Genomic DNA, 25,776 nt, shown 5'->3' on the forward strand with positions numbered 1-25,776 from the left:
ATAACATTCAAGTTCAACAGCCATATGTCCATAATACTAGAAGTCAAACACCACCAATTATTAAAAGGCCAGTTCTAATCCGGCGTTTCTCTTCACAACTAATTTTGCTAAACCACGAATCAGCTTGGTTCAAATCAACATTGAATAGTGGACAATTGACAAATCATTAAGGCCTACATTATCGAGAGTAGGCCTAAGCCCTAAAGCATAGGAAAATAAGCCATGAAGTCATGGAATGTTATTATTTATGCCTTCCAATGGTTTTTACAAATGTTTAAATATAAATTATTGTATCAGGCTCTTGCATGATAATAATGATATCATTTAATATTAAATAATGATATCTCAAATTTATGTAGTGCTTTTCTGAGTAATTAGTACCCACATACACTTTACACACGAGGTGCAAGAAGAAGCAACATGTAAAATTTATTTAACTTTATTAGGGAGTTAAAAAGACGCAGAATAATGCCAATAAAAACAGGGAAAGCAATATTGGAGTGGCAAAAATACTGACAAGAAACAACAGCAATTATATGATAATACAGTTGAATAGCAATACTGTAAAAACAAATGATTTGACCACGGGGAGGAGTATGTGTGGGTGGGGGGAGGGTGCACATTGGCAACGCCCACGCAGCTCTCTCTGTGCGTGTCCTCCCTTACGTCCTCAGAATACGGATAAAAAGGCACGGCTCTGAGCTCTCAAGTCAAGGTTCTTCGTGATAACATCCAGGGAATCACCAAGCCCGCTATCCGCCGTTTAGCTCGCCGTGGCGGAGTGAAGCGTATCTCCGGTCTGATCTACGAGGAGACCCGCGGTGTCCTCAAGGTGTTCCTGGAGAACGTGATCCGTGACGCCGTCACCTACACCGAGCACGCCAAGAGAAAGACCGTGACCGCCATGGATGTTGTGTATGCTCTGAAGAGACAGGGACGCACTCTGTACGGATTCGGAGGTTAATAACGCTGACTTGATCTACCAACAACCCAAAGGCTCTTTTAAGAGCCGCCCACACTTTCTCTACAGAGCAGATTCCATTATACAATTTCTAGAACCTTTTGAAGATTTGTACTTAACTACGGTAGTATATTACTGGTTTGCCCTGAAAAATAAATCCTAGATTTTGCAATCAGAGTTTTTAGTAGCCTTTGACTAGTCTGAACAAACTGTTGTAGTGGAGCGTGCTTAAATAACTGGCACAAACTGAGACATGGGCCATAAAGCTAATGCATTTTTTTAATTTGATGCCGAATACATTAATGACAAAGTACTTTTATGAATACAGATGAGAGCTGTGCATCATAACAGCAACAACTATGACACAGGATCAAAGCAAAATACGGTATGCATTATCTTAAAGTATTATTATAGGTCCTCTTAGTATATTGGGTCCCTTATGTACTACTTTTGGCTGCTGTTGACGACACAATAGCACCCAGCTGCAGTCTCGCAGACGAGACGTGCTCCGTGAGGGGACTGTGCTCTGTGAGGGCGGTGATCCGTGAGGGACCGGAAACTTAACTTTGGTCCATTATTTCTCCACTTTAATAATACCAATTGGTATTGTGTTTTACATAATTTAATCGTTGATTAGTCACCTTTACAACGAGGTACAGCTTGTCATGACCACGCGTCCGTGGAATGAGCAACATTGCTAAACGTCTCCACTTTAATATTACCAATTGTGTGTGTGTGTGTGTGTGTGTGTGTGTGTGTGTGTGTGTATATATTATTATTTATATATATAGTATTATGGCTGTCAAACGATTACATTTAAAAAAAAAATACATTACATTTCTTAAAAATGTATTAGTCATGATCAATGATGTCCAAAATATGCCGTATTTTTCTGGAGACTATATTGTTGTGGGAATAGAAAGATAAATAACAGTAGGCCAATCAGACTATACCAGTAAGACGCCCTGAGGGCGAAAAGTGAGGTCACGTGCACACATCTGCCTGGGTGACGGCAGACTACTGGGCGAGCGCTGGTGCTTTGGCATGGGGGGGTCAGATCAACATATGGAATTAATTCTGTACTGGCATTGGAGCGTGTCTTGAGTGTACAGGGTTTGATGAGGTCAGATCAACATATGTAATGTCAGAACAGGTCAGCTCCATATATGGAGATCGAAGGGTGGCAGCGGGGGCAGTGTCTTGAGTGTACAGGGTTTGATGAGGGCCCAGGTAGGGCCGGGCCTTCATTTTTGGGCCTGAGAACTCTACTAATAACTTTGGGTCTAGAGTTTGAATGGACAGGTATCAGTCAAAAAGGAAACATCGAAGAGGAAGGACGGGTGGGGAGGGATCAACATATGGAATGTCAGAACAGGTCAGCTCCATATATGGAGACCTAAGGGTTTGAGGTCAGATGTAGAGTTGCTGGCCGGCTCAGCTCCATATATGGAGATATAGGTGATGATCCAGTCTTTTCCATGTATGGCTATCCAGGGTTTGATTAGGTCAGTGTTGTGATCTTATATCATATATGGAAACGGCCATATATGGTGGCGTGACGTGTCACGAGGCATGATGTCATGAGGCGTGACAATATATGGAGGCGTGACATGACACACTTACTGACTGACTGACGGGAAATGCAGGTCTTCATAGTAAACAGTGGCCTACAGTCGCAACACATTCTTAAGAACTTTGTCCCCCAATGCATATGGTCCTGTGTCTGTGGTCTATGGTCTGGACAAGTATCACTTGTATCATACGGGGTTATAGCAACTTATTACATTACTTAAATGCCTTGATATCATGTCATATTCGACCATACAGGCCTAGCCTATTGCATATAATTGTATTTTTGTTAGATTTGTATTTCTTCAAATATGCTCACTTGCCAACTAATAAGCTTTCAATGAAACTATTACCTACAACAAACTACATCAAACTTTTCCAAACCGAGCACGTAATTATGATTAAGCACAGCTGGTACTATACACAATGCATTTAACCCTCTAAGACCCAGCGTTGCTTTTTAGCAACAATTTTATTTTAATTAATTACTAAATTATTATTATTTTTTCTGTTCTTGCAATGCCATTTCAATGGCATTAGTCATGATATTTGCATATAAGCACCCCCCACAGAGGCTGAAATTCACACAAATAAAAAATGTTTTGAACATTTTTTAACCTAAGACTTTTGACCTTTACCCTAATAAAAGTAGGTAAAATAATTGTAATATGTTTTTTTGTGATCATTAGAATGTCTAGAACACGTTTTATTCATTATTGTGAAAGATATCCCCCAAATGTAAATTATTAATTTATTATATCATTATTATACATTTTTCATCAAACTTTTTTTTTTTTTTAACTTATCTTTTTTAGTCTTAGTCCTAGTAGTAGCCTACAAAGTAGTACGGTTGAAATATATTTTTTGCAAGTAGAAATTAATGCGGGTGTTAGAGGGTTAAGCGCACCAGCAAGTGCGTGTCGTGCACGCGCATGGTGTTGCGTGCGTGCATGTGCGCTTGTGCAAGACATTGGAAATTAACCTTTACATGGAAAGAGTGGTTGGCTCTTAAAAGAGCCTTTGTGGGTTTCGTTAAACGAATGTAGCAGATTTATTTCTTAGCGGCTTTCTCGGTCTTCTTGGGCAGCAGAACAGCCTGGATGTTGGGCAGCACACCGCCCTGAGCGATGGTCACTCCGCCCAGCAGTTTGTTGAGCTCCTCGTCGTTGCGGACGGCCAGCTGGAGGTGACGGGGGATGATACGACTCTTCTTGTTGTCACGGGCAGCGTTTCCAGCCAACTCCAGGATCTCTGCGGTCAGATACTCGAGCACCGCAGCGAGGTACACTGGAGCTCCGGCGCCCACTCTTTTGCCATAGTTGCCTTTACGCAGCAGCCTGTGGACACGACCCACGGGGAACTGGAGCCCGGCACGGGATGAGCGGGTCTTAGCCTTCGCCCTGGCCTTTCCTCCAGTTTTTCGCTTTTTAAAGTATTTTATTAAATTTCCACAAAGTTACAAGTCATACATATATTGAAACTTGAAAATCCATACAAAAATATATGCTGCTTGTCAATGTATAAAATCATCACATCAAATTACATACATCATAATACATAAACCATCATCAATACATACATCAAAAACATTTAGTTCACAGCCACCTAGGCGCCAGGGAGCGCGAGCGCTACAGTACCATCCGTTGATGCGATGTGTACTCCCCGCGTCACCCCCTAAAGCCCAAGCGCCTGCGCCTGTATGTGCCGCTCTGAGGGTCTCGCCGCCCGCCAGCAGATAGCACCATGCTCTGGTGCCATGTGTGACTATCCGCTGGCATGCAACAAGACCCCCAGAGCAACACACTCAGTACAAACATTTAATAAATATATAAAATGTCCAAAGAGGGAGTCCTCGCATCAGGATAAGGCAGAAAAGATATATAGATATATACACGTTACAAATATTATATTGTCTGGACTGTTCCAGACAGGCTACAGTGCCAAGGTGGACCAGTTTAGGTGCGTGTGCAATCTCTTCAGATCCATTGTTTTTTTCCTTTTAAGTTCCGTTTTAATATGTTTAAACACAGTGTTTGCATCAATTACTAGGTGGTCTATTGACATTTTGCACCGAGTTATCCAGATCCTAAAAATTGTCACACAAATACAAACCCAAAATATATCATAATCTTCTTTTCTGCAGTTAAAGATACCGTACAAAATGTCTCTGTGGCACGGCACCTTCACTCCTAAATCGTACATCTTGCTCCAGATTGCTTTTGATCTCTTGCAGTCTACGAGTAAGTGCCATATTGTCTCTAGTTCTGCACAGTCTGGCATGGGGCATTCCGTTGTGGTTACAAAGCAGCTCCATTTAACCACTGCTCTAGTCGGAAGTCTACCATGTGCAGTTAACCACATAACGTCCTGCATCTTCCCAGTGACGAGGCCACTGTTAAAATTATTTACTAGGTTTTTACTTTCTTCAAAGGAGCAGTGTTTAAAAAGTACCATACCTCCATATATCTTATTACTTATTAGATTATATATTATTTTATTTGATTGGGTTCCCCAGTTAATGTTTAAATTGCTATGTTTTGTGGTAAAGTCCCCATATGCCAGTTTATAGTATGGCAGTGACAGTCTGCCCCTGCCCCTCTGTTTTCTCCATGTTTTGTGGTCTCCTACCCAAGCTGCTCCACACAGAATGCCCCTAGCCACATTTTTACAGAATGCAATCATTATTTTGCTGCCGACGTCCATTGCGCCAAGGCCTCCCTCTTTGACACTTTTAAACATAAAAATCCTTTTGGCAACCTCCCGGTTGTTTCCCCAAATCAAACGTACACACATCCTATTAATTCTTGTTATGCATTTCTCAGGTGGCGGAAAAATGGTGGCCAGGAACAATAACTTTGACAAAATAAAAGTTTTTACAATCTCTATTCTCGATTTATAAGTTGTGTCCCTAACTTTCCATTTTTCAACTTCGGCATGTATTTCCATTTCTTTTCTGTCCCAATTATTTTTTGCACAGTCCCTATTAGCAAAGAAAATGCCAAGTATTTTCATTTCCTCTTTCACCTCCATGAGCAGGGCCGGCCTCCGATCCTCCTCTCCTATCCAAATACATTCCGTTTTGGTCTCATTTAGCTTGGCCCCCGCGACCTGCTCATAGAGGTGGAAGTGTTCTCTGACATAATCCAGTTCTCTCTGCGATTTTATAAAGGCAGTTACATCGTCCGCGTATGCGGACACCTTGGCTGCCGTTCTATTAATCCGAACTCCTTGTATTCGGTTATAATTTTTTATTTTATTTAGTAATGGGCTGATGGCCAGAACGTAGAGCGCTGCGCTCAGCGGACAGCCCTGTTTCACCCCTTTCTTTATGTCAATGTAATTAGACGTCCTTCCATTTACTTTTACCGCCACCTGAGATTTTGCATACAACATTTTAACCATTTTTATAAATACCTGTGGAAACCCATATTTATCTAAAACACCCCATAAATATTCTCTATTTACAAAATCAAAAGCTCTCTTTTGGTCAAAGCCAACAATAAAAAAGCCAGGCTCATGACGTGAGTTTATCATCTCTCTGATCCTATTTAAATTGTCCCACATCATGCGTCCTTTAATGGCGCATGTCTGTTCTTTTTCAATTATTTCGTTTAATACTGTATTTAGTCTTATCATTATGATTTTGGCGAGTATCTTATATTCTATATTAGTTAGTGTGATCTGTCTCCAATTATTTATATCTTTTTCATCCCCTTTTTTAAAAATCATCGAGATGGTACCCTGATAAAACCCGTCATGCATTGACTTCTTAAAACACCCGTCATTAAATGCAGAGGCCAAAATATCAGCAAGTTCGTTAGCAAAGACCTGATAAAATTCGGAGGGTAGGCCATCCGGGCCGGGAGACTTCCCTCGGTTTAACAAATAAATTGCTTTTTTTACTTCCTCGCTTGTGAAATCACCCAGGAGTGTGTCAAAGTGCACTCCATCTATTTTTTTCACCTCTGATAAAAAGGCCTCTGCATCCAACAAAGTACCATCACCACAATACATTTCCTTAAAATGTTCCACAATCAATTCCATTATTCCATTATCATCATTTACAATTTGACCATGTTTATTGGTCAGTGCATTTATACAGTTAAACTCCTGTCTCTCTTTATATTTCTCTATAACTTTTCGTATGTTTGCTGGTTCGTCCATATCGAAGCCTGCTTGTACTTTAGCTGCATTAAAATAATCATTATTAAAAATCTTCAAAGTGCTAGTAATGTCGTCTAATTTATTTTCATCATGTTCTGATAGTGGGCTACTTTTACATTTGAGTTCAACATATAGTTGCATTAGTTTAGTATACTCTTTATTTCGTTCTATATTTAAATCTTTACATTTTAAAATGAGTTGCCTTTTTACGCATCTCTTCATCTCTTCCCATAATTCGACATTTGATTCGGTAAGAACTCTTAAATCCTTCACTCTACTTATCTCATTTTTAACACTCTGTATTAACTCTAGATTTTTTAAGCAATTGATGTTTAGTTTCCAGTTGTTTACTCTTGGTCTGGCGTGAAAGCTAATAGTAGCTCTCACTGCCAGGTGGTCGGAATTAACCCAAGCCTCAGTTTTATACGTGTTCACATTAATGTCTTTTGACACATAAATTCTGTCTATACGCGTCTTGACCCTTGAGTCAAAACGTGTATAGCCAGTTGCATCTGGGTGCAGCACCCTAAAAGTATCTCTCATTTCTAGACTTTCGCAGGTTTCCTTCAACACTTTACTCGCTCTATCATATAGGCCTGTGTTACTACCGGTTGTTGATATTCTATCTTTAAGATCTGTTATAGTGTTAAAATCACCGGCCAGAATTATACACTGCCCTCCACACAGAACTTCTCTCAACTTATTAAAAAGACATATCTTTTCGCATCGCTGCGGGGTTGTATATACATTAATAAGCCGCATTTTCTGTTTCCGTACTATACAGTATAGGACCAGAAGTCGGCCTGGTATTATTTCTCGTTTCCTTTGAATAGTTACATTTTTTGTGTTAAACAAAATACCGACTCCATCGACGTGGTCAGCACCAATTGAAAATTCCGACCACCCGTGGGACCAGTACTCTCTAACAGTATTTACATCCGCCAGTGTTTTTAGCCGCAATTCTTGTGCAAAAATAATATCAGCTCTAATATTTTTAATTATATTAAGTTTCTCCTGTCTAGTACTTTCTTGCTGTATTCCCCTTACATTGATTGTGGCAATATTAAACATCATGATGGCGAGTAGTGGGCCTACATATTTCATCATCAGGTTTTAAAGGGCTTTTTCGATCCCTGGCTTTTGGATTTTTTCCCATTCTTAATATGTGATTCAGGAGACTGTCTGTCTCTCTTGCCTTGTAAGGGAGGGAAGTTCTCTGTGGACACCAATAAGGTGGATACAGGACCCCGCTCCTCGGACTGTGGTCCGCACAAAATGTCAATCGCATCTTCGAGAGCTGTTTGACCTTCGTTAGTCTCTAAATCCCGCAAAATGTCACTTATTCTGTCCTCTGTGTCTGCATAATTCGGTACTTGATAGCTGGGAAGACTGACCTGCGTACCACTCTCCATGTCCTGATCTGATGGCTGCGCGTCGGCAGGGGGAAGCTGCGCTGGAGCTGATGTTGTTGGCACAGCAGCCGCTGCTTCCGTCTGCGATGTCGATGCGATGTCCGCTGGGGCTGCGCTCGGTGGCTTTTTCCTCGGCGTTGCTGAGGGCTTGCTCGCTGGCTTTTTCTGCCCGCTGGTGGTGGCCTTCGTGCGCTGTTGCTGCCTTTCAGGTGCCGGTTCTTTGTCCGCTGGTCTCTTCCTCTCCTCCTCGGGTGCTGCTGGAACTGAGATCTGCTGGCTGCTGTCCGCGGGCGGAGTCTCCTCTTCTTGTCTCCGCCTCCCCTCGGGTGGTGCTGGAGCTGCCGTCGGTTGGCTGTCAGGTGACGTCAGCTGGCTGTCAGCTGACGGGATGTTTTGTGTCTGCTGGCTGACGTGGCTGTCTGTTGGCGTCTCTCCTGCTGCTGCTGCTTCGGGCTCCGGGGTTGTATCCGCAGCTTGCTGCTGCCGCCGCTTTGCTCTGTTGCTGTACGACTGTGGGCAGGTGAAGAAAGTGTGCCCCACTTCACTGCACAGGCTACAGACTCCGGCACTAGTACACTCCTTCCCCTTGTGGCCAGTCATACCACATTTCCAGCACTTCACAATGTCACATTCCTTCACCTGATGAAATCTGGACTGGCAGATATAGCATCTCTGTATCTGGCCTGCATAGGTGATTTTCCCATTGTATGGCCCCAGGGAAATGGAGTTAGGGAGGTCTACTGGTCGCCCGTCACTGCCTGGTTTATGCAGCTTGACCCAGTAGCGTCGGACCCCATACCACAAGCCAAACTCGTCCAGGAGTTTTTCCACTGGACGCAAGAGTGTGCAGTACCTGCTCAGGTACTGCTCGATGTCATAATCCGCTACCCTTGCCGTCCAGAACTTGATCATGACAATGAGTGTGTCGACAGGTACAGAGGAATGAAGTTCAAAGTCCTTCCACTCGGAGGCTCTCCATGTCCAATAAAGCGAATCCGAGCCCAGTGCCGCCCTGTCCGGTCTCCGGGCTCGGACCGGGGGTCCTCCCCCGCAGGGGGCATTTCCCCTATATTCGTGCTTTCTGTTCAGTTTTTTTTTTTTTTTTTTTTTTGAGATATCTCAGATATCTCAGATATGAGAGGAATTAGTTTAAAGGTACCACCGTACCGCAGACACCACCGGTGCCTGCGGCTTTATAGTTCAGATGAGTATATTATCCTCCGGTTTTGCCTCGGCCACTCATTTTGGTGTAGGTTTTTCTGGAATTGAATATAGAAGAAATATGCTGGTGGAGAGGCGCGCGAGACCCTTTATATGTTCAACAGCACACATTCTACTGCTACTGTCTATGTGCGGCTGTGCGCCCCACCAATGAATGAGAGCGAGGGCTGAGTGTGTACGAGCTCCCCTCCAATCGGTGCTAGTGGCTGAACAGCTCCTCCCAAGGAAGGAGGTTCCTGACCAGAGACGGTTTCTTTCAGAGAGAGAGTCTTTATTATACACAAGGGAAATTTGTTTTGCTCAGGTCAATGCATACATATACAAATACAATAAAATACCCAGCAAAGTACCAGACAATAATTCTAAAATGTAAAGGGTATATTTAAAAGAAAGCAAAGTCTCTCGCCACACATATACACTGTTCATAATCATTTTGTAGGCAAGCATTACTTGTATGTAAGGTAATAATAATAATACAACTTTATTTGTATAGCACCTTTCATGACATGCAGCTCAAAGTGCTTTACAGAGCAATGGAGAAAAAAATTAAGAAAAGCAAGGCATAAACATAAAAAAAAAACAAGCAGTAGACCTAATGCAATATAGTGAGGACAAAAAATAAAAGATAAATTAAAAGCAAGGGTGTAGAAGTGGGTCTTGAGCTGTGCTTTAAAAATGTCTACAGAGGCTGCCTGTTGAAGGTACAGTGGGGGTTTGTTCCATGCCGTCGGCCCGTAGAAGCAAAAAGCTGCTTCCCGTATTTTTTAGTTGCCATTTTTTTAGGAAAGCGAACAGGCCAGCAGTGGAAGATCTTAGGGGGCCGTATTCAAACATGAATACGGCAGTTGGTGGCATAACGGCTACCAGTGACCACTGTTCATGTGATATATAGATAACAAACTGCAACAGATGGTTTAATGTAACTCGCCATGGTCTTATATAATACCATGGCGAGTTACATTAAACCAGATGGAAACATTATTCAAGGGTTAAAGGACATCGCTAACAAGCTAAGGATTCACTCACTCAAAGCGACATTCACCTCAAACTCTGGTCACCCCACCTCATGTCAATATATATATATATATATATATATATATATAGGGTTGTTATCTGTATTTGAAAAGTTAAAATCTAAGGGTAGTTGAATCACATAATTTGAACAGTACGTCTGTCCACCAATGCATGACATAGATTATGCCTCTCAGTCGATCACGTTAGGTCACTCACGTATACGATGACTGTATTATGACTTTGCCTGACAATGTCTAAAAACTAAACATTGCCTCAACATGCATGTGTAGTAGCTGTTATCAGTGCTGTGGGTATAATGATGGCAGTATTCCATTGCCACAGTATTTGGGGTACAGTCTATTTATTACGTCAGTCATGTGGTAGACTGTGGTATGACTGACGCACCAATTTGGGCAAACTCAGGAATTTCCATATATGGGGGATAAAGTGACAAAGACAACAGACAACACAGACAGAATATCTTCTCTCTGTGCCACTTGTGTTTTCTCCTCGATTAAAACAACATATCACAAACTATACCTTCTATTTTATGAAATGCAACAAAGAGCTGACCAGTTATGCACACGTGCATTTTTTTCATTAATATGTCTTAGGTAAAAACAGCACTCTGGTTTTCAAGTTATATGCTCAAAACATCATCCACAGTCCGAGCAGTTTTTATATTTTATATTATTATTTTATATTTATTCTAAACCATTTTAAACTATGTCACATTAACAACAATACTCACAATCCCTTTGGCAGACATTCATGGCGACTTGATACCATAAATAAACTATAGGCTACTCTTCTTCTGTCCTTAATTTTGATATAAATGAAAGGTTTTCTGACCCCAGTAAACACATTCCAGTTAAAGTCAGCATGATGGTGGAGATGATCCTGACTTCCAATGACAGATTGTCAGCTGAAAACTTGGTCCATTTGTGGACAAATAACTTACTGTGATCAACTACAGAAAACAAAACGTGTTTAAATCTTCAATAAACTTTGGTGTCTGATCTGATTATGGTTTCACTGACACAGTCCTGCATGGTCCTGGCTGCATGTACCACTGATAATGTGTAATCAGTCAATTGTGATAACATGGTGTATACAGAACGAATTATTTGACTAATCAGTGTTTTTTTAACACATTATATTTATAGTTGATATACAGTTTCAGTTTGTAGCCAACGTTATTGTAGTGTACATAATGTAAAAAGAACCATGCTCATCCACTGAAAAAACGTATACATATTGTAAAAAGAACCACCGCTCATCCGCTGAAAAAACTTAAGTGATTTGCTGGAGCCACAAATTGAACATGAGAAAAATAAAGGGAAGCTCTGCACACTCAGATCTGTTGCACAATCAATGTATTTATTTAGCAAGCTTTCGGTCTACTGACCTTCTTCAGGATAGGATCAGTATACATATTGTAAAATTTTTACACGGTCCCACCTTGTAAAAAGGCTGGTGTGAGACAAAATATGTTATTATTGCAATCACATGGTCAGTATCACATCATCATGGTTAGATATCACAAATTCACTATGCTCACACTATCATGGTAAGCATCTTGTCAGTATCATTTGCAAAGGTAATGTAATATGTAATAGTAATATATAAAGTTAGATAGACAACATTGGAATGCCATTCATTAATTTGTTTTGTTGTAGGAATATTAGTAATATCAGAAATACTTCAAATATAAGCCAGTTAGTCTCAAGTATGTATGTTTAGAATCCACACATGAGGGAGTTAACCTTAAACCTTAATGTGGTTGTGATATTGTACTGTGATGTATTAATTACTCTGATTAGTCTGATAACAATTGTTACACTAAATTCGGATGCCTAGAAACATGCTCAACCCCCACCTGCGCTTTGAGAAGCTTGTAAGCTTGTAGATTAGATTTAAACCAAAACTCTAGACTTGCTTTGTAAGTTGGTACAGAAGTGTGAACAACTGCTGGTTTTGATGTGAGTTCAATACAATGAAACAATGCCTCCCCTCCCCAACAGGGTAGAGCTATGCAGCGGAATGTCTGAGTGAGTGATTGAGGTGATTTAAATAATTTGCATGTTGATCACACGTTAAATCCTTGGTTTATTTCAGTTTAATAATATCTGGGATTTATATAGCGCTTTTCATGACACTCAAAGACGCTTTACAAAGTTTACATGTGTTGGGGCCAGGGGGGGACAAGAAAAAATGACAACTTTATTAGAAAAAACAATTAAAAGAATAAAACCAATAAAACAGTGCATATAACAATATTTTTAAAAACACATCAGCATGGGAATGCGATTGTGAACAGGTGGGTTTTCAGTGAAGATTTGAAGGTAGGAAGTGAGGGGGCATCTCGGATGTGTTTGGGGAGAGCGTTCCAGAGGGTAGGGGCGGCCACGGAGAAGGCCCTGTGTTCATTGGAACACCGTGAAAACTCTAAATTAGAAAATAAATATTACAAATCAATGATTTCATAGTTTAACAATAATATCTGTGCATTAAATACATCAATTGATTACCATCAACAACACAATGGTTAATTCATAGTCAATATAATACAGTGTGAGTGATACAATAAATCAAATAATTTCAAAACAAGACCAATACAATACCAAGTAAACGTATACCATAAGTCCATAACCAAATATACCAAACCAAACGAACCATCAAACCCAAAATACAATTAATTAAAGTAAATCATGAATGAAACCCAAAACAGAAAACATAATAAATATTAATATACCTCACTCCACTAGGGCTAGGGCTGGAAAGGCCACAGTAAACACTGTGGACAATGTAAAAGGCTCAGTCAACTGATGCTACAAGTCTTGATAGTTCAACATTACCAAATAAACAGTGTGAAAACATGAATGTTGCAAACAAACATACATAATATATATATATATATATATATAGTAAAGGTTTCAGCTACAACCAGTCAATGTGCAAATTAAATCCATGTCGGTTTCAGACCATTGGTGAGAACAAAGACAGCAAAACAGGTTTGGCACCGCCCAGTGCACTGCAGAGCAGTCTGCCTGTCCTCACTTAGGTCCTCAGAGCACACTTATAACAAGGAGGATCTGAGCTCATCATTCATTCACTTTAGAATCTTCAACGTTGTCCAGGCAAGATCGTTCAGTGAGAGACAGGGTTTCGGACCAAGTTAGAGTCTAGGTTGTACTACCATTTTCCATTTAATTCTAAGTTTAGCGTTATTAGGCTCGGGCATAATGGCAGATAAAATTGATATGTCCTTAGACGACATTATCAAACAGAAAAGGTCGCAGAGAGGAGGAGGCCGCGGAGGCAGAGGCCGCAGTGGTGGCCGCGGTGGCGGCCGTCTTGGAGGAGCCACCGGGAGAGCCACCGGCAGCTCCGTCCCCATGAGGAGCCGAGGCAACCTCAACCGGGGTCGAGGCAGATCTACGCCGTACAGCAGGCCTAAACAGCTTGACATGTTCGACAATGCTGGTGGTGGAGGAGCTGGTGTGGAAACTGGAGGGAGGCTCCTTGTCTCAAACATGGACTTTGGTGTCTCTGAAGCAGATATCCAGGAACTTTTTGCAGAGTTTGGTACACTGAAGAAGGCTGCTGTCCATTATGACCGCTCTGGAAGGTGTTTGGGGACTGCAGATGTCCACTTTGAAAGGAGGGCAGATGCCCTGAAGGCCATGAAACGGTACAACGGCATGCCACTTGATGGGCGCCCCATGAACATACAGCTCGTCACCTCAAAGATTGATAACCAGCGACGGCCTCCCATGCAGGGTCTGAACAGAGGTGGAGGTATGAATAGCCGTGTTGGTGGCGTTGGAGGCAAGCAGAAGCAAGAGTGTCTGACTGCAGGGCAGGATTGATTGATCAGGAAGTCTCTGCGAGGGGGGAGGGCATTGATCAGGAAGTAGCTGCAAGGGGGGGAGGCGCCCTACTCTATGGGGAGGCGGGGCAAGTCAACATCAACCAGAGTAGAGGAAACACAAAAACGGAAACGGAAACAGATAAACGGAAACAGAAAAGGGCGTTCCCTTGTTCCCTCCTCAGGGACTCGGCCCCGTGGGTCTCGTGCCCGGGTGGGGGTCCGCGGGGGTCCCCGGCGTATCTCGGCCGTCTCTGGTCCGTTTTGGACAGGGGGAATCTCGTTGCGACCGGGCCGCCCTCAGGGACTCGGCCCCGTGCCCGGGTGGGGGTCCGCGGGGGGTCCGCGGGGGTCCCCGCCGTATCTCGGCCGTCTCTGGTCCGTTTTGGACAGGGGGAATCTCGTTGCGACCGGGCCGCCCTCAGGGACTCGGCCCCGTGCCTGGGTGGGGGTCCGCGGGGGTCCCCGGCGTATCTCGGCCGTCTCTGGTCCGTTTTGGACAGGGGGAATCTCGTTGCGACCGGGCCGCCCTCAGGGACTCGGCCCCGTGCCCGGGTGGGGGTCCGCGGGGGTCCCCGGCGTATCTCGGCCGTCTCTGGGCCGTTTTTGACGGGGGGAATCGTGGGCCCTATTGTAAACAAGTGTAATGCTTATGGCAGCAGTTCCCAAAGTGGGGTCCGCGGGCTAGGGGTACGCGACGCATAGCCAGGGGGTACCCAAGCTGACAAAAAAAAAAAATCATGTGTGTGTGTGTGTCTGCCCAGTGTCTGCCCAGTGCCTCCCCAGTGTCCACCATGGTGCCTCCCCAGTGTCTGCCCAGTGGCTCCCCAGTACCTCCCCAGTGTCCCCTGAGTGCCTCCTCAGTGTCCCCTTGAGTGCCTCCCCGCAGTGTCTCCCCAGTGCCTCCCCAATGTCTCCCCAGTGGCTGCAGTTTCTCCCCAGTGCCTCCCCAGTGTCTGCCCAGTGCCTCGCCAGTGTCTCCCCAGTGCCTGCCCAGTGCCTCCCCAGTGTCCCCCTAATCACAGACTGCTGGACATTCACTGGAGAGCACTCCAGGCATAAGGTTGAGCAACCCTTTTTTGGTCCCACCTGGTTTCTTAGGAGGCACTATCAATAAAGTCTCTTCAATAGTTTGTTCCACAGTAATTCAACAATCTGGATGGATAATAAATAGGTTGTTTGGTCATAGTAGTAACTTAGTAAGGACTAAGGAGTAGTAACATATAGCCTACACTTACTGCAGTAGGTGTAAAAGATATGCAGTCACCTTCACTCTGCGCTCCAACAATATCACTACCATGTGAGGTATGACAGCAGTTGAGCCAAATAAGTCCATACTAATTATCCATAATGTATAAATATGGATAAGAGTTCAGGACAGACAGGCCTTTTCGGGGAGGTTAGATGGTTAACTTAGATGTTTAACTGCTCTTCTGGGGTCATGTCAAAATTGGTTTCTACGTCCTCCTAAACTCAGTAGGCCTATGGGGACCAGGACAATTCCGGCTGTCTGTTGGTGTATTATGTTGGTCATGTCCATCTATGGTACATGGTGGTACAGTATATTATAACATTTTTTTCTTTTCAATAATTGTTACCTATTTAAACCCGGCTATAACCCACTAACCCTACGACACTGTGGTATTGTGGTTTTGCATATTCAGACTATTACCCCAAAACAGTATGTATACTCACTCTGCTTCTCTTCTGAAACTGGCAACTGCTATCACATTTGATCACTCCTGGATGTCAGACTATAACACTTGTATAAACCAATGAATAGTGTGACAGTGCTTTAATCTGTGGGCACAATTATGGAAACTCTGTATACAATACATATTTTGTGATTCAAAGTAACGTCTAAATGGTTTCTACATCTTCATAAACACTTACTACACCGTTACACTACACTATACTATTACACTTGGACCAACATGGACTTCCAGAGCAGTACATGGACCTGGGAGAAGTGGCAATTCAATAAAACAAGCAGAAAGCCTGCAACACTGCATGTGTTTGGAAACAACAATAGAGCCACAACATAGTGAAAACCTTTTATCCTTTTCTTTATTGCTTAAAGAATACAACTTTGTATTCAAATGAATGTGTATCAATTACAACCACGTTATCTATGTTTATATTAAGGGTTTACCACACAGTCGCATTGCAAATGTTTGATAAAAAGAACAAATTCAGCCCAGATAACAAAGCATTTTACAAAGTAAACATCCTTAACATTGTGTACATTTGCTTGGATGCACTCTGCAGCCAAGCATCACATAGCTCCTACACCTCAGAAAATCACTACCTCAGGGTGTTATGCCTCATTCATACTTTACTACTACAATAGCGAACCTACAAGCTCACAACACCTCCATTTGATATGCATTGTGAGTTTGAAGGTCTGTTATTTTTGCGTGCGACGGAGCATACATTAGGCACTAGTCTGTCCTATGTCTTTGGTTCTATAAGTCAAAAATAGTCAGATTCTGTAAGGTGTAGCTAGCTAGTTGCAAACGCAGTGAGCACTTACTATGAGACCTAGCAGATCATGTCTGTCTGTCTGTGTGTCTGTCTGTCCCGCTATCCAAATATGGAGTGTGTTGCATCAGCAACCACTCAGCTCCATATATGGGCACAAAAGGGGCCAGTGATTTGTTTGTTGTGGACCTGGCCCCTTTTGTGCCCATATATGGAGCTATACGTCCAAAACCAGCAACCATTTTGTCCAGGATTGACATGTCCAGAGGTTCCTCAGTAACTATGCGATCACAGTAATCTAGTGAACGGATGTGTTCACACTGATCATAAGGAAGACCACTCCGTTGTGCCAACTGCAGGTAGCTCAGGCATTCATCCAATTCACACCGTGTTCTCTGTTTTTCTCCCCAGCATTTCCGTTGGACATGTATCGGTGTAGAAAAGCCATGGCCAGTTCTCTGGACAGCTGAAATGCCATTCTTAGCATCTACACATACACCTGCAAGGTGGCTTATGGCAGTTATGTCCTTGTTCGTTTCTGAATGCGCGTGCAATGTGAAGACGGAGATTCTTCCGGTACATGACTTTAGAGCAGTGCGGGCATCTGGAATGGGTAGAGGGCTCAGAAGGGCTGGGCGCCTGAACACTGTGCATCGCGGGGCTGGCAGACTGACCACTGTGCATCGCAGGGCTGGCAGACTGAGGAGGGCTGGACAGCTGACCTGAATAGAGTTTGCACTTCGGCAGGTGTTTTCTCATCGCATCAGCCCTTAAAAGGGTGTTCTTACACCGCAGGGACAATGATAGTGTGCCTGAGATGTGTCTGATCTGCAGTTAAGACAGCATCTAATGATGCGCAGATCTAGAGGGAGGGGAGACATACAATATGACAAATTAATATACAGTATATAATATACACACACAGCACCAACTCATGAAGCGTTCTTACATTTCAAATGTACTTAAGGGGAAATCCATCCTTCATAGACCACTGGCAGTCACTAGACTGACTCACTGAACACACAAATTGCATGCGTTGCAGAGATGGAACCTGGGTGAAATGAGTGCATGAATAACACACCCTGCCTGGCCAAGGCCAACAGTCTGAATAAGTCCCAATGTCAATTTGAAAGATAATGAAAATGCCTCCTCTCTACAGTACATCCAGACATACATCCTAAAAATAAAAAACAAGCTTATACATACCTTCAAAAGCGATTGCAGTTTTAATGTGAGCAGTGGTACAGTGTACAGCAGGTTGTACATTGTTTGAGCTGTACAGACTCATTGGTGGTCAATATGGAACGATGCATCTGCAACGATGCATCTGCAAGAAACAAGACAATTTTAACAATTACACTGAATTTGCAGAGCAGATAATCTACATCTGTAGACAGGCATAAAGGCCATAGATCTGTCAATTTGCCTATGCTGTAACAATAACAGTAATCTTTTTAAAGTATTAAACTAATAAAAATGATCCATCATTTAACAGACCTCACAAATTAAAATAATATGTCACCAGAAGCAGGGATGTATGTTGTATGCAGCCATGCTAGCTGTTGCTGAATAACCTAACACTTTGGCTACATGTTTAAGCATTTATTTCATATTTATGGTATTAATGGTAGTTTAGCTTCATAAGTTAGAATCGGAATATTGCTTGTTGTGTTAGTAAGAGGCTAAGCTACTCGAGCAGGCAAGAAATAAAATAAAAACGAACTCATTAACTCCTGTTCATAAGGCTATAGTTTGCACTGCAGAACGTTTACATTTATATTAAGTTATACTTATAATATTAATATTGTCTTGCTGGTTTTACGTACCTTGCTTCGATGAGAGAGGAGAAAGAACAAGAAGCGTCTGGAAAGTGGAAAGAACTGCAGCAAACAGGCTGTAAGTGGTGCCAGATTTTGCAACAGAAATGTTGAAAAGAAGCCACTCAACAAATTGCAACAGATTAGCTAATTTAAATCTAATGTTCATCAACTGTTTGAAAATAGCAGAGCTAGAAGCATAGCAGCATATTAAATTAATAATAATATTAATAATAATACAAATAACGATAATAATACAAGTCGCTTATAATAAGCGGACATGGCATGCGGACAACAACAAGCTCCCATGGACCGCCCCCACCCTTGCAAATACTTCCTGATCAATGCCCTCCCCCCTCGCAGAGACTTCCTGATCAATCAATCCTGCCCTGCAGTCAGACCCTTCTCAGCAGAAGGGACGTGGAGGCCGCGGAGGAGGTGGTGCCAGAGGCCGGGGGAGAGGCGGACGCGGTGCTGGTGGTGCCAAAAAACAGCCGCTTTCTGCAGAGAAGCTTGATGCCCAGCTAGATGCATACAATGCCAGGATGGACACCACTTTGTAGAGCTTATTGATCTACCAACAACCCAAAGGCTCTTTTAAGAGCCACCTACATGCACTTTACAGAGTTTATTCCATTAAAGTAGGCAACATGTGCTTAAAGCTTGCATATGAGCTATATGATTCATGGACTGGCAGTGGTTAGGTCTAATACAATCTCTTTACATGTATTACATCATAGTGCTGCATTGAACAGCCAACCTTTTGCATTGTGTATATTCAGAGGCTATATTAACATATCCACAGTTATGTAGAAACTGAATTTTATTCATTACCATAGGCTTTGGGATCTGGTCTTACTGATCTAATTTACTAATGAGTAATAATAATGCATCTAACTGAATTAACTAGATTTTAATGTGTGATTTAAATCACTCCATCATAAACTAGAATAAAATTGCGTGACTATTTTTGGTTAAACAAGTTTACATGACAATGGGCTATTTGCTTTAAATGAAAATTGTGACTCATTGGAGTCACATGGGTTGACCAAACATTTGTGTTTGATTTCTGATTGTTGGTGGTGTTCTGCCCCTCCCCCCTCATCAAACACAAATGTTGTTTAAAGTAATTTAATGCAATCAAACAGGACTTCTCTGTTTGGATGTATGGCTGTCAAGGCCAGAAATAAGTTTTTTGCCACTCAGTAGACATTCCCGCATAACTTCCGGGTATGATGATGTCACACGCATAAGGGGTTAAAGTTCTCATTCCTGGGGACTGATTTCAGTCCTGAGGATTTCATAGGGGTCATTTAATGAGATCAGTGCAGATTTGCAAAAAAACATTTTCAGTCTTGGGATTGTTTTTGGCTTTAAGCCCTATATTCAAGGTTCAGATTAATTGATTGATTGAAATATTTATTAACAGTTTGCAGTTACAGTGCATTTCAAGCACAAACTCAATACAAAGACTGTTAACTGTGAGTGAGTGGACGACCCAATTAAGCATTCCACTTGTTTACAACAGGGTCCACCTTGTTCAATTCATCAAAATGTACAAATAGACACTTCTAAAGTTAAAGAACAGAACAGGAATTCATCATACTATAGTATAAAGGAAGCAAAAAGGGAAAAGAAACAGTGAGGGGAAAAGGGTGCAAGCGATCTATGCATGCCTGTGATACATGAACATTTACGAAGTATAATTAAATGATCACAGGCATTCTAGGTCTAATTGTCTCCCTAAAATATAACTAGGGTAGGGACTACCCAGAATAGGGATATATGATAATAAATAAACATTTAGGGTAAATCTATATTTCAATTCGAATTAATAGCTATTCCACTCTCCAATTTAAATGTAACACATACAGTATGTATACACATACATACTGGCACAATGTTTCTTGAGGGGGAAAAAAATATATAAGACATTTTAGAAGCGGTCAAAAATTGTGTATGTAATAATAGTTAAAGAAAAAAAAAATATATAATAGTATAACTGTGCTATATAAGTTGCCTGCAAATGTGTGGTGTTTCATCTATTTTACATTTTATTGAGCTATGTCATATTTTTTGTAAATGGCACCATTGGTATTGAATTGAATTGAATTATACATTTGAGTGTGAAATTACCTGAAACATGTCAGATTTCTCATCACAAAACAAGAGCTTAGCAGAGTGAGATAAAGTGCCCTCTGATAAGTCTCCACAGGGCAGCTGTGTTTGCAGGCAGCTGTGTTTGCAGACACTGGAAAGTTGTACATTTAAAAAAGAAATCTTCACCACAAACGACTAGATTTACTTTCATTCCAAACCCAGACATCTCTGCTGGCTCTGCAGCAAATATGGAACAGGGTATTATATGGTAAAACTATTTTAAAAGACAAATGACAGAGGAAAGTTGACAAACAACTGTACATGTAAGCATGTACAAGTGTTTTAAACGTCCCTAAAAAAAACACAGGACTCCTCAACCCTCCACATGGTTTGATTATGAAGCTAAACTCGTCTGCTATATATCTGATCGAGTTTTTTGTATGACTTTTAATTCATTTCTTTGTATGTTATTTAGTTTTAGTTGTAGAGAAAACACAACTGTCTCAGTATTCTGCAGCACAGAGTACTGACCTAGTGGGTTGAGTCTACATCGTTCTCACATATCCTTTAAGTTCCACCCCCTTCTCCTCTTACAACATTCTCTACTAAGAGTTTAGTTCAGTGCATCTGAAACTCTACAGCAGTAACAGCATGGCAGAAGTCGCCCCAGCTCCCTCCGCCGCCCCGGCTAAAGCCGCCAAGAAAAAGGCAGCACCTCGACCCAAGAAGACGGGCCCTAGTGTCGCTGAACTTGTCGTCAAGGCCGTGTCCGCCTCCAAGGAACGCAAAGGTGTCTCCCTGGCTGCGGTCAAGAAAGCTCTGGTTGCCGGAGGCTACGATGTCGAGAAGAACAAGGCCCGCGTCAAGATCGCCGTCAAGAGCCTGGTTGCTAAAGGCACCCTGGTTCAGACCAAAGGTGCCGGAGCATCTGGCTCTTTCAAGATGAACAAGGAAGCACCGAAGGAAAAGAAACCCGCAAAGAAAGCAGTCAAACCCAAGAAGCCTGCAGCCAAAAAACCCGCCGCGGCAAAGAAGTCTCCGAAGAAGGCAGTGGCCAAGAAGCCCGCAGCCGCTAAGAAATCTCCCAAGAAGGCAAAGAAGCCTGCTGCCGCTGCAAAGAAACCAGCAGCCAAGAAGAGCCCGAAGAAGGCGACGAAGAGTCCCAAGAAGGTGAAGAAGCCCGCTGCCGTCAAGAAAGCCCCAGCTAAGAAGGTAGCGAAGCCCAAGGCGGCGAAACCCAAGAAGGCTGCCGCTAAGAAGAAGTAAAAAAGAACACAGCCCCTTTACCCAACAAAGGCTCTTTTAAGAGCCCCCCACAACTTCATTTAAAGAATGTTCCTTTATTTAATATAGTTGTCATGTCAATGAATTGTATGTGTAGGAAACAAAGTTAGTCAGAACTGCGATTACTTACGGGGAAACGAATGCTCAACACCATCCAGCCGAAATAAATTATTCTGCCGTAGGCTACTCTATTTTGCATACAAATTAAGTGAAGAATATATACCGAAGAATACCCGTACATTTACAGTTTTACGATAACTAAAAGCCTAGGAGCATCAGCTTTATATTATATATATATTGTTACTGTTTCGTAACTGCGTGTTTATTAAATAACTTCATTCCGAAATCAGCCGTTGCTTATTATACAAGTATCTCCGGTAGTCTACTCTATTTCATAAGGGACTCTATTCCATATTTTATAGCCTACAATTGAGTGCATGAATCCCAACAGCCATAATCAAACTGTATGGAGCGCGTAAAACAATTTTAGGGGGGATTAGTGCAGCATAAAACATATTATGAACAATTTGTGACCTAGTCCAAATTGAACAACAGAAGGCATAAATTCCTCCTCTTGCATGCTATTATTAAAAAAATTGTGCATATAAATCCGGGATTTTAAAAACACTATATTGTAAAATACTGTGAAAATATGACACGTATTTTTTTATTATAATCCTCAATGGAGTTAGTGTTGACTTGTCTGGCATAATGTCCACCGCCTGCCTGATTTATTGTCCCGCTAAAATAGTTCTCCCGCATGCCTCGTATTATCGTATAATATTGTCCCGCTACAATATACAATTTGTAGCGGGACGATAGGCAAACTTGAAGCAACTCAATTCAACCCAAACTGAATCAATTGATGCTGGCAAATCGGTGTGAATTTAATCTGCATTAACCAGGATACAATGTTTTAAAACGTGGCATGGTGCGTCATGGCCACATAAGGCCAACGTCTCCAACCCTGCCCTGCACCGGCGCTGGGGACTCATATTGCTCGAAATGAATAAGTGCGCTCCGGTGCGCCATTTCCGAACGTGCCCCCAGTAGCATGCATGTCTTGGCTGTTATAGGAGATAGTTATTGTGACATAGCACCCCAACAGCCTGGCTAACTGGGGTGTGTTTGAGTTCGTAATAATGGACCCAGACAACGTTTCAAACCAAAAGGGAAAAAGCACTTTAATTGTTTTTTGTCTTTTTTAGTCTCTATAAAGAATCCCTTCTTTTCCCTTAAATGTGAAAGTGTTTTTTTTAAAGTAACAAAAATCGTAAACAAAATAAATAAAGAAAAGAAAAGACAGATCTTATAAAATACTAGACAAGGCTTATTGACCTTCTAAAATAATAACAATACACAATACTCAAAATATTACCACAACTATCAAATATAGCTGGTATACTTATGTGAACTCTTTGATAACAATGAAATACTGTCTAACCCAATTCCTTTCAATTGTTTTCAAAAACCTAAACTGTTCCCTATCTCCCCCTCCTGACTATGAAACCCTAAAGTAGGCTAGTTGTAAAGTTACCTTTAAACCATGAATTTAAACCATAACACTGAACCTTAGATTGAATGGGACGTTACGTGTATAACAGACTGTGGGCCCACACACACACGCACGCATTCACACACACACACACACACACACACACACACACACACACACACACACACACACACACACACACACACACACACACACGCACACACACACCCACACACACACACACACACACACACACACACACACACACACACACACACACACTACGTTGCAGGCCTGTGCGTCGTCAATCCCGCGATGCGATGATTCCGGTCCCCGCAGCGGCTCCAAACTGACAGTTCAACTCACAGTTTGTTGTAGACTCAGTACTGGCAATGACACACGTTTCAAACGGCAACACAAGCTGGGCTCCCGCCTTCTTGCTACAGTCTGCTCATTCACTCACTCATAACATTGTGTCTATGGTGCATTTTAAGTATAACTTTCAACCGATTTTCAAATGGTTTGGTTTGTTATAAACGACAGATGATAGCCTACATACAGATGATCATCAGCCGGCCCTTATAGGCAGAACGGGGAGGGGGGCAACAACCAAGCATGTATTTATATTTTATCTTTTTATAACTCAGTTTTTAGCAAAAACGGTTTGGCCGAACTGCAGCCCTGCAGCCAGTGAGCCAGGACACAACATGTTCTAAACCAACATAAAACATTAAATACGATGAGATCCTATATTGTCGTGGGTCACGCAGCTCTGAGAGAGAGAGAGCATCTCGCTCGTTGACAAAACCAGCCAGTCCTTCACCAAGTTCAGTGACTGAGTGACCCAAATAAATATATTACAGAAACAGGCTTGCAACACCAAAACGTGGTATTTCTTCACTTCAACATTACAGAGCTGTAATTAATCTAAAACAGGAATGTTTTAAATGTTAATATAAACACCCAGAAGATGGTCTATGCATAAATATGGTTTATTTCCACAAAATACACAAACTGCAGCCTACTCTGCATAGAGCTATAGCTCCTCCTGCTGGATAAGGAGTCGATTATGTTATTATGCAAAACTTTCTTGAAGAAGTCTGATTTCAGTTCAGTGAATATAAAAGCATGAGATTCATATTGATAAAATATTTAAATTAAATGAAACATGACTGTTTAACCCTCCATCCAATATCTGCTGAAGTTTCTTTAGCCCAGCACCCAGCCTGTCGATGTGCGTATTCTACGTCCTCTCCATTTCAAATGTTATCACATTAAAACATTGAATATGAAAGCACGTAATGTAGGCCTACCTTGGATGAATGACTCTCAAAAAAAGAGATACGGCACAGGTATGGTATTTAATCCTTTGATCAACACTCTCTGCTGTGTGTGTGTGTGTGTGTGTGTGTGTGTGTGTGTGTGTGTGTGTGTGTGTGTGTGAGAGAGAGAGTGAGTCCGTTCGTCGGACCGTCGCTGTTCTGCTTTTGGCTGCTTTGCCCAACGTAGCCTCGATACCCAGGCTTTCCCAACATGTGGTTATGAGATTTATCATTATAGCCTATCTATTATTGTGTTCTCTGGTTCACGGACCTCATTATAACTGACTAGCCAACATACAGACGTTTCCCTGAATCCACAGGATACAGTATAGGTTCCAAACGAGCTTTCACAACCACACACTGTCCTAATTGAATCAAATGCACTGTCAGGGATGGATTGGACACATGCGTTCTCTAATGCAGGCTATAAGGAAACAATTATAGCGCCGATACTTCCTACTAATATGCTGTGGAATTATCTGAACGGTGTGCATGACGCACAGGGTTCACAAGCACAATAACACTCCCCAACAAACAAGCAAATATAATAAGATCTCAGGCACTGTAACGTAATTTGCTCACTGTGATATAGTTCCAACTGAGTAGTAGACCTACCGTATATTACAACAATGAATTTAAAAAAAACACTGCATTGTACAGTGCAGGCGTGTGTCATGATGCGCTCCAGTGCGTCAAAGATGGCTATAGCGCTACACTTCAGATTATAAGCAATCAGTATATAGCCTACCTGATGTTTATCCATGTTGTTTATGCCTATTAGGAAAATTATAGCTATGCCAACATAATTAACTCCAGCGTGTATTTTCGGAGGATGGACCGTCAGAACAACAAAAAGAATGTGTTCAAATGAAGCAGTCAACCATCCATGTTCGCATGAGAGGATTGTGGTCCAAATTAATTAAGGATTTCAAACAAAATCTCGTTGACACAACATACAGGTCTCATTCACACAGGTGATAAAGTCATAAGAAGAGGGTCCATAGAACTTATACTAGATGTACAAGTGATTGACCAAACAGAATCAAGCATTCAACCGAGCAGTGA

General features: G+C 42.0%; 3 protein-coding genes and 1 long non-coding RNA gene across 4 annotated transcripts in view; 2 read left to right on the top strand and 2 right to left on the bottom strand.

The window, feature by feature from the left end:
• Positions 1-22,158, top strand: part of LOC308335385 (histone H1-like) — a 33,408-nt gene extending 11,250 nt beyond the window's left edge. Inside the window, exon 2 of the mRNA XM_080792406.1 lies at positions 21,760-22,158. Coding sequence (XP_080648532.1) covers positions 21,760-21,876 — 117 coding nt within the window. The 3' untranslated portion in view covers positions 21,877-22,158. The remainder of the gene's footprint in view (positions 1-21,759) is intronic.
• Positions 1-25,776, bottom strand: part of LOC308335386 (histone H1-like) — a gene marked incomplete at both ends in the record, with an annotated part of 327,443 nt that overhangs the window by 50,124 nt on the left and 251,543 nt on the right. The window lies entirely within an intron of this gene.
• Positions 13,587-19,073, top strand: LOC308335857 (THO complex subunit 4-like; the record flags this gene model as incomplete). Its single annotated transcript, XM_080793075.1, has 2 exons — positions 13,587-14,165; positions 18,906-19,073. 2 exons carry the CDS (start codon positions 13,587-13,589, stop codon positions 19,071-19,073), a joined length of 747 nt encoding a protein of 248 aa, XP_080649201.1.
• On the bottom strand, positions 16,894-18,651 carry LOC308335425. Its single transcript, XR_013966002.1, has 3 exons — positions 18,520-18,651; positions 17,900-18,020; positions 16,894-17,555 (listed from the first exon to the last, which is right to left on the bottom strand). It is a non-coding gene; the product is annotated as an uncharacterized lncRNA (long non-coding RNA).

Source organism: Protomyctophum bolini (genome assembly GCF_963924005.1).
Source record: "Protomyctophum bolini genome assembly, chromosome: 20".
NCBI lineage: Eukaryota > Metazoa > Chordata > Actinopteri > Myctophiformes > Myctophidae > Protomyctophum > Protomyctophum bolini.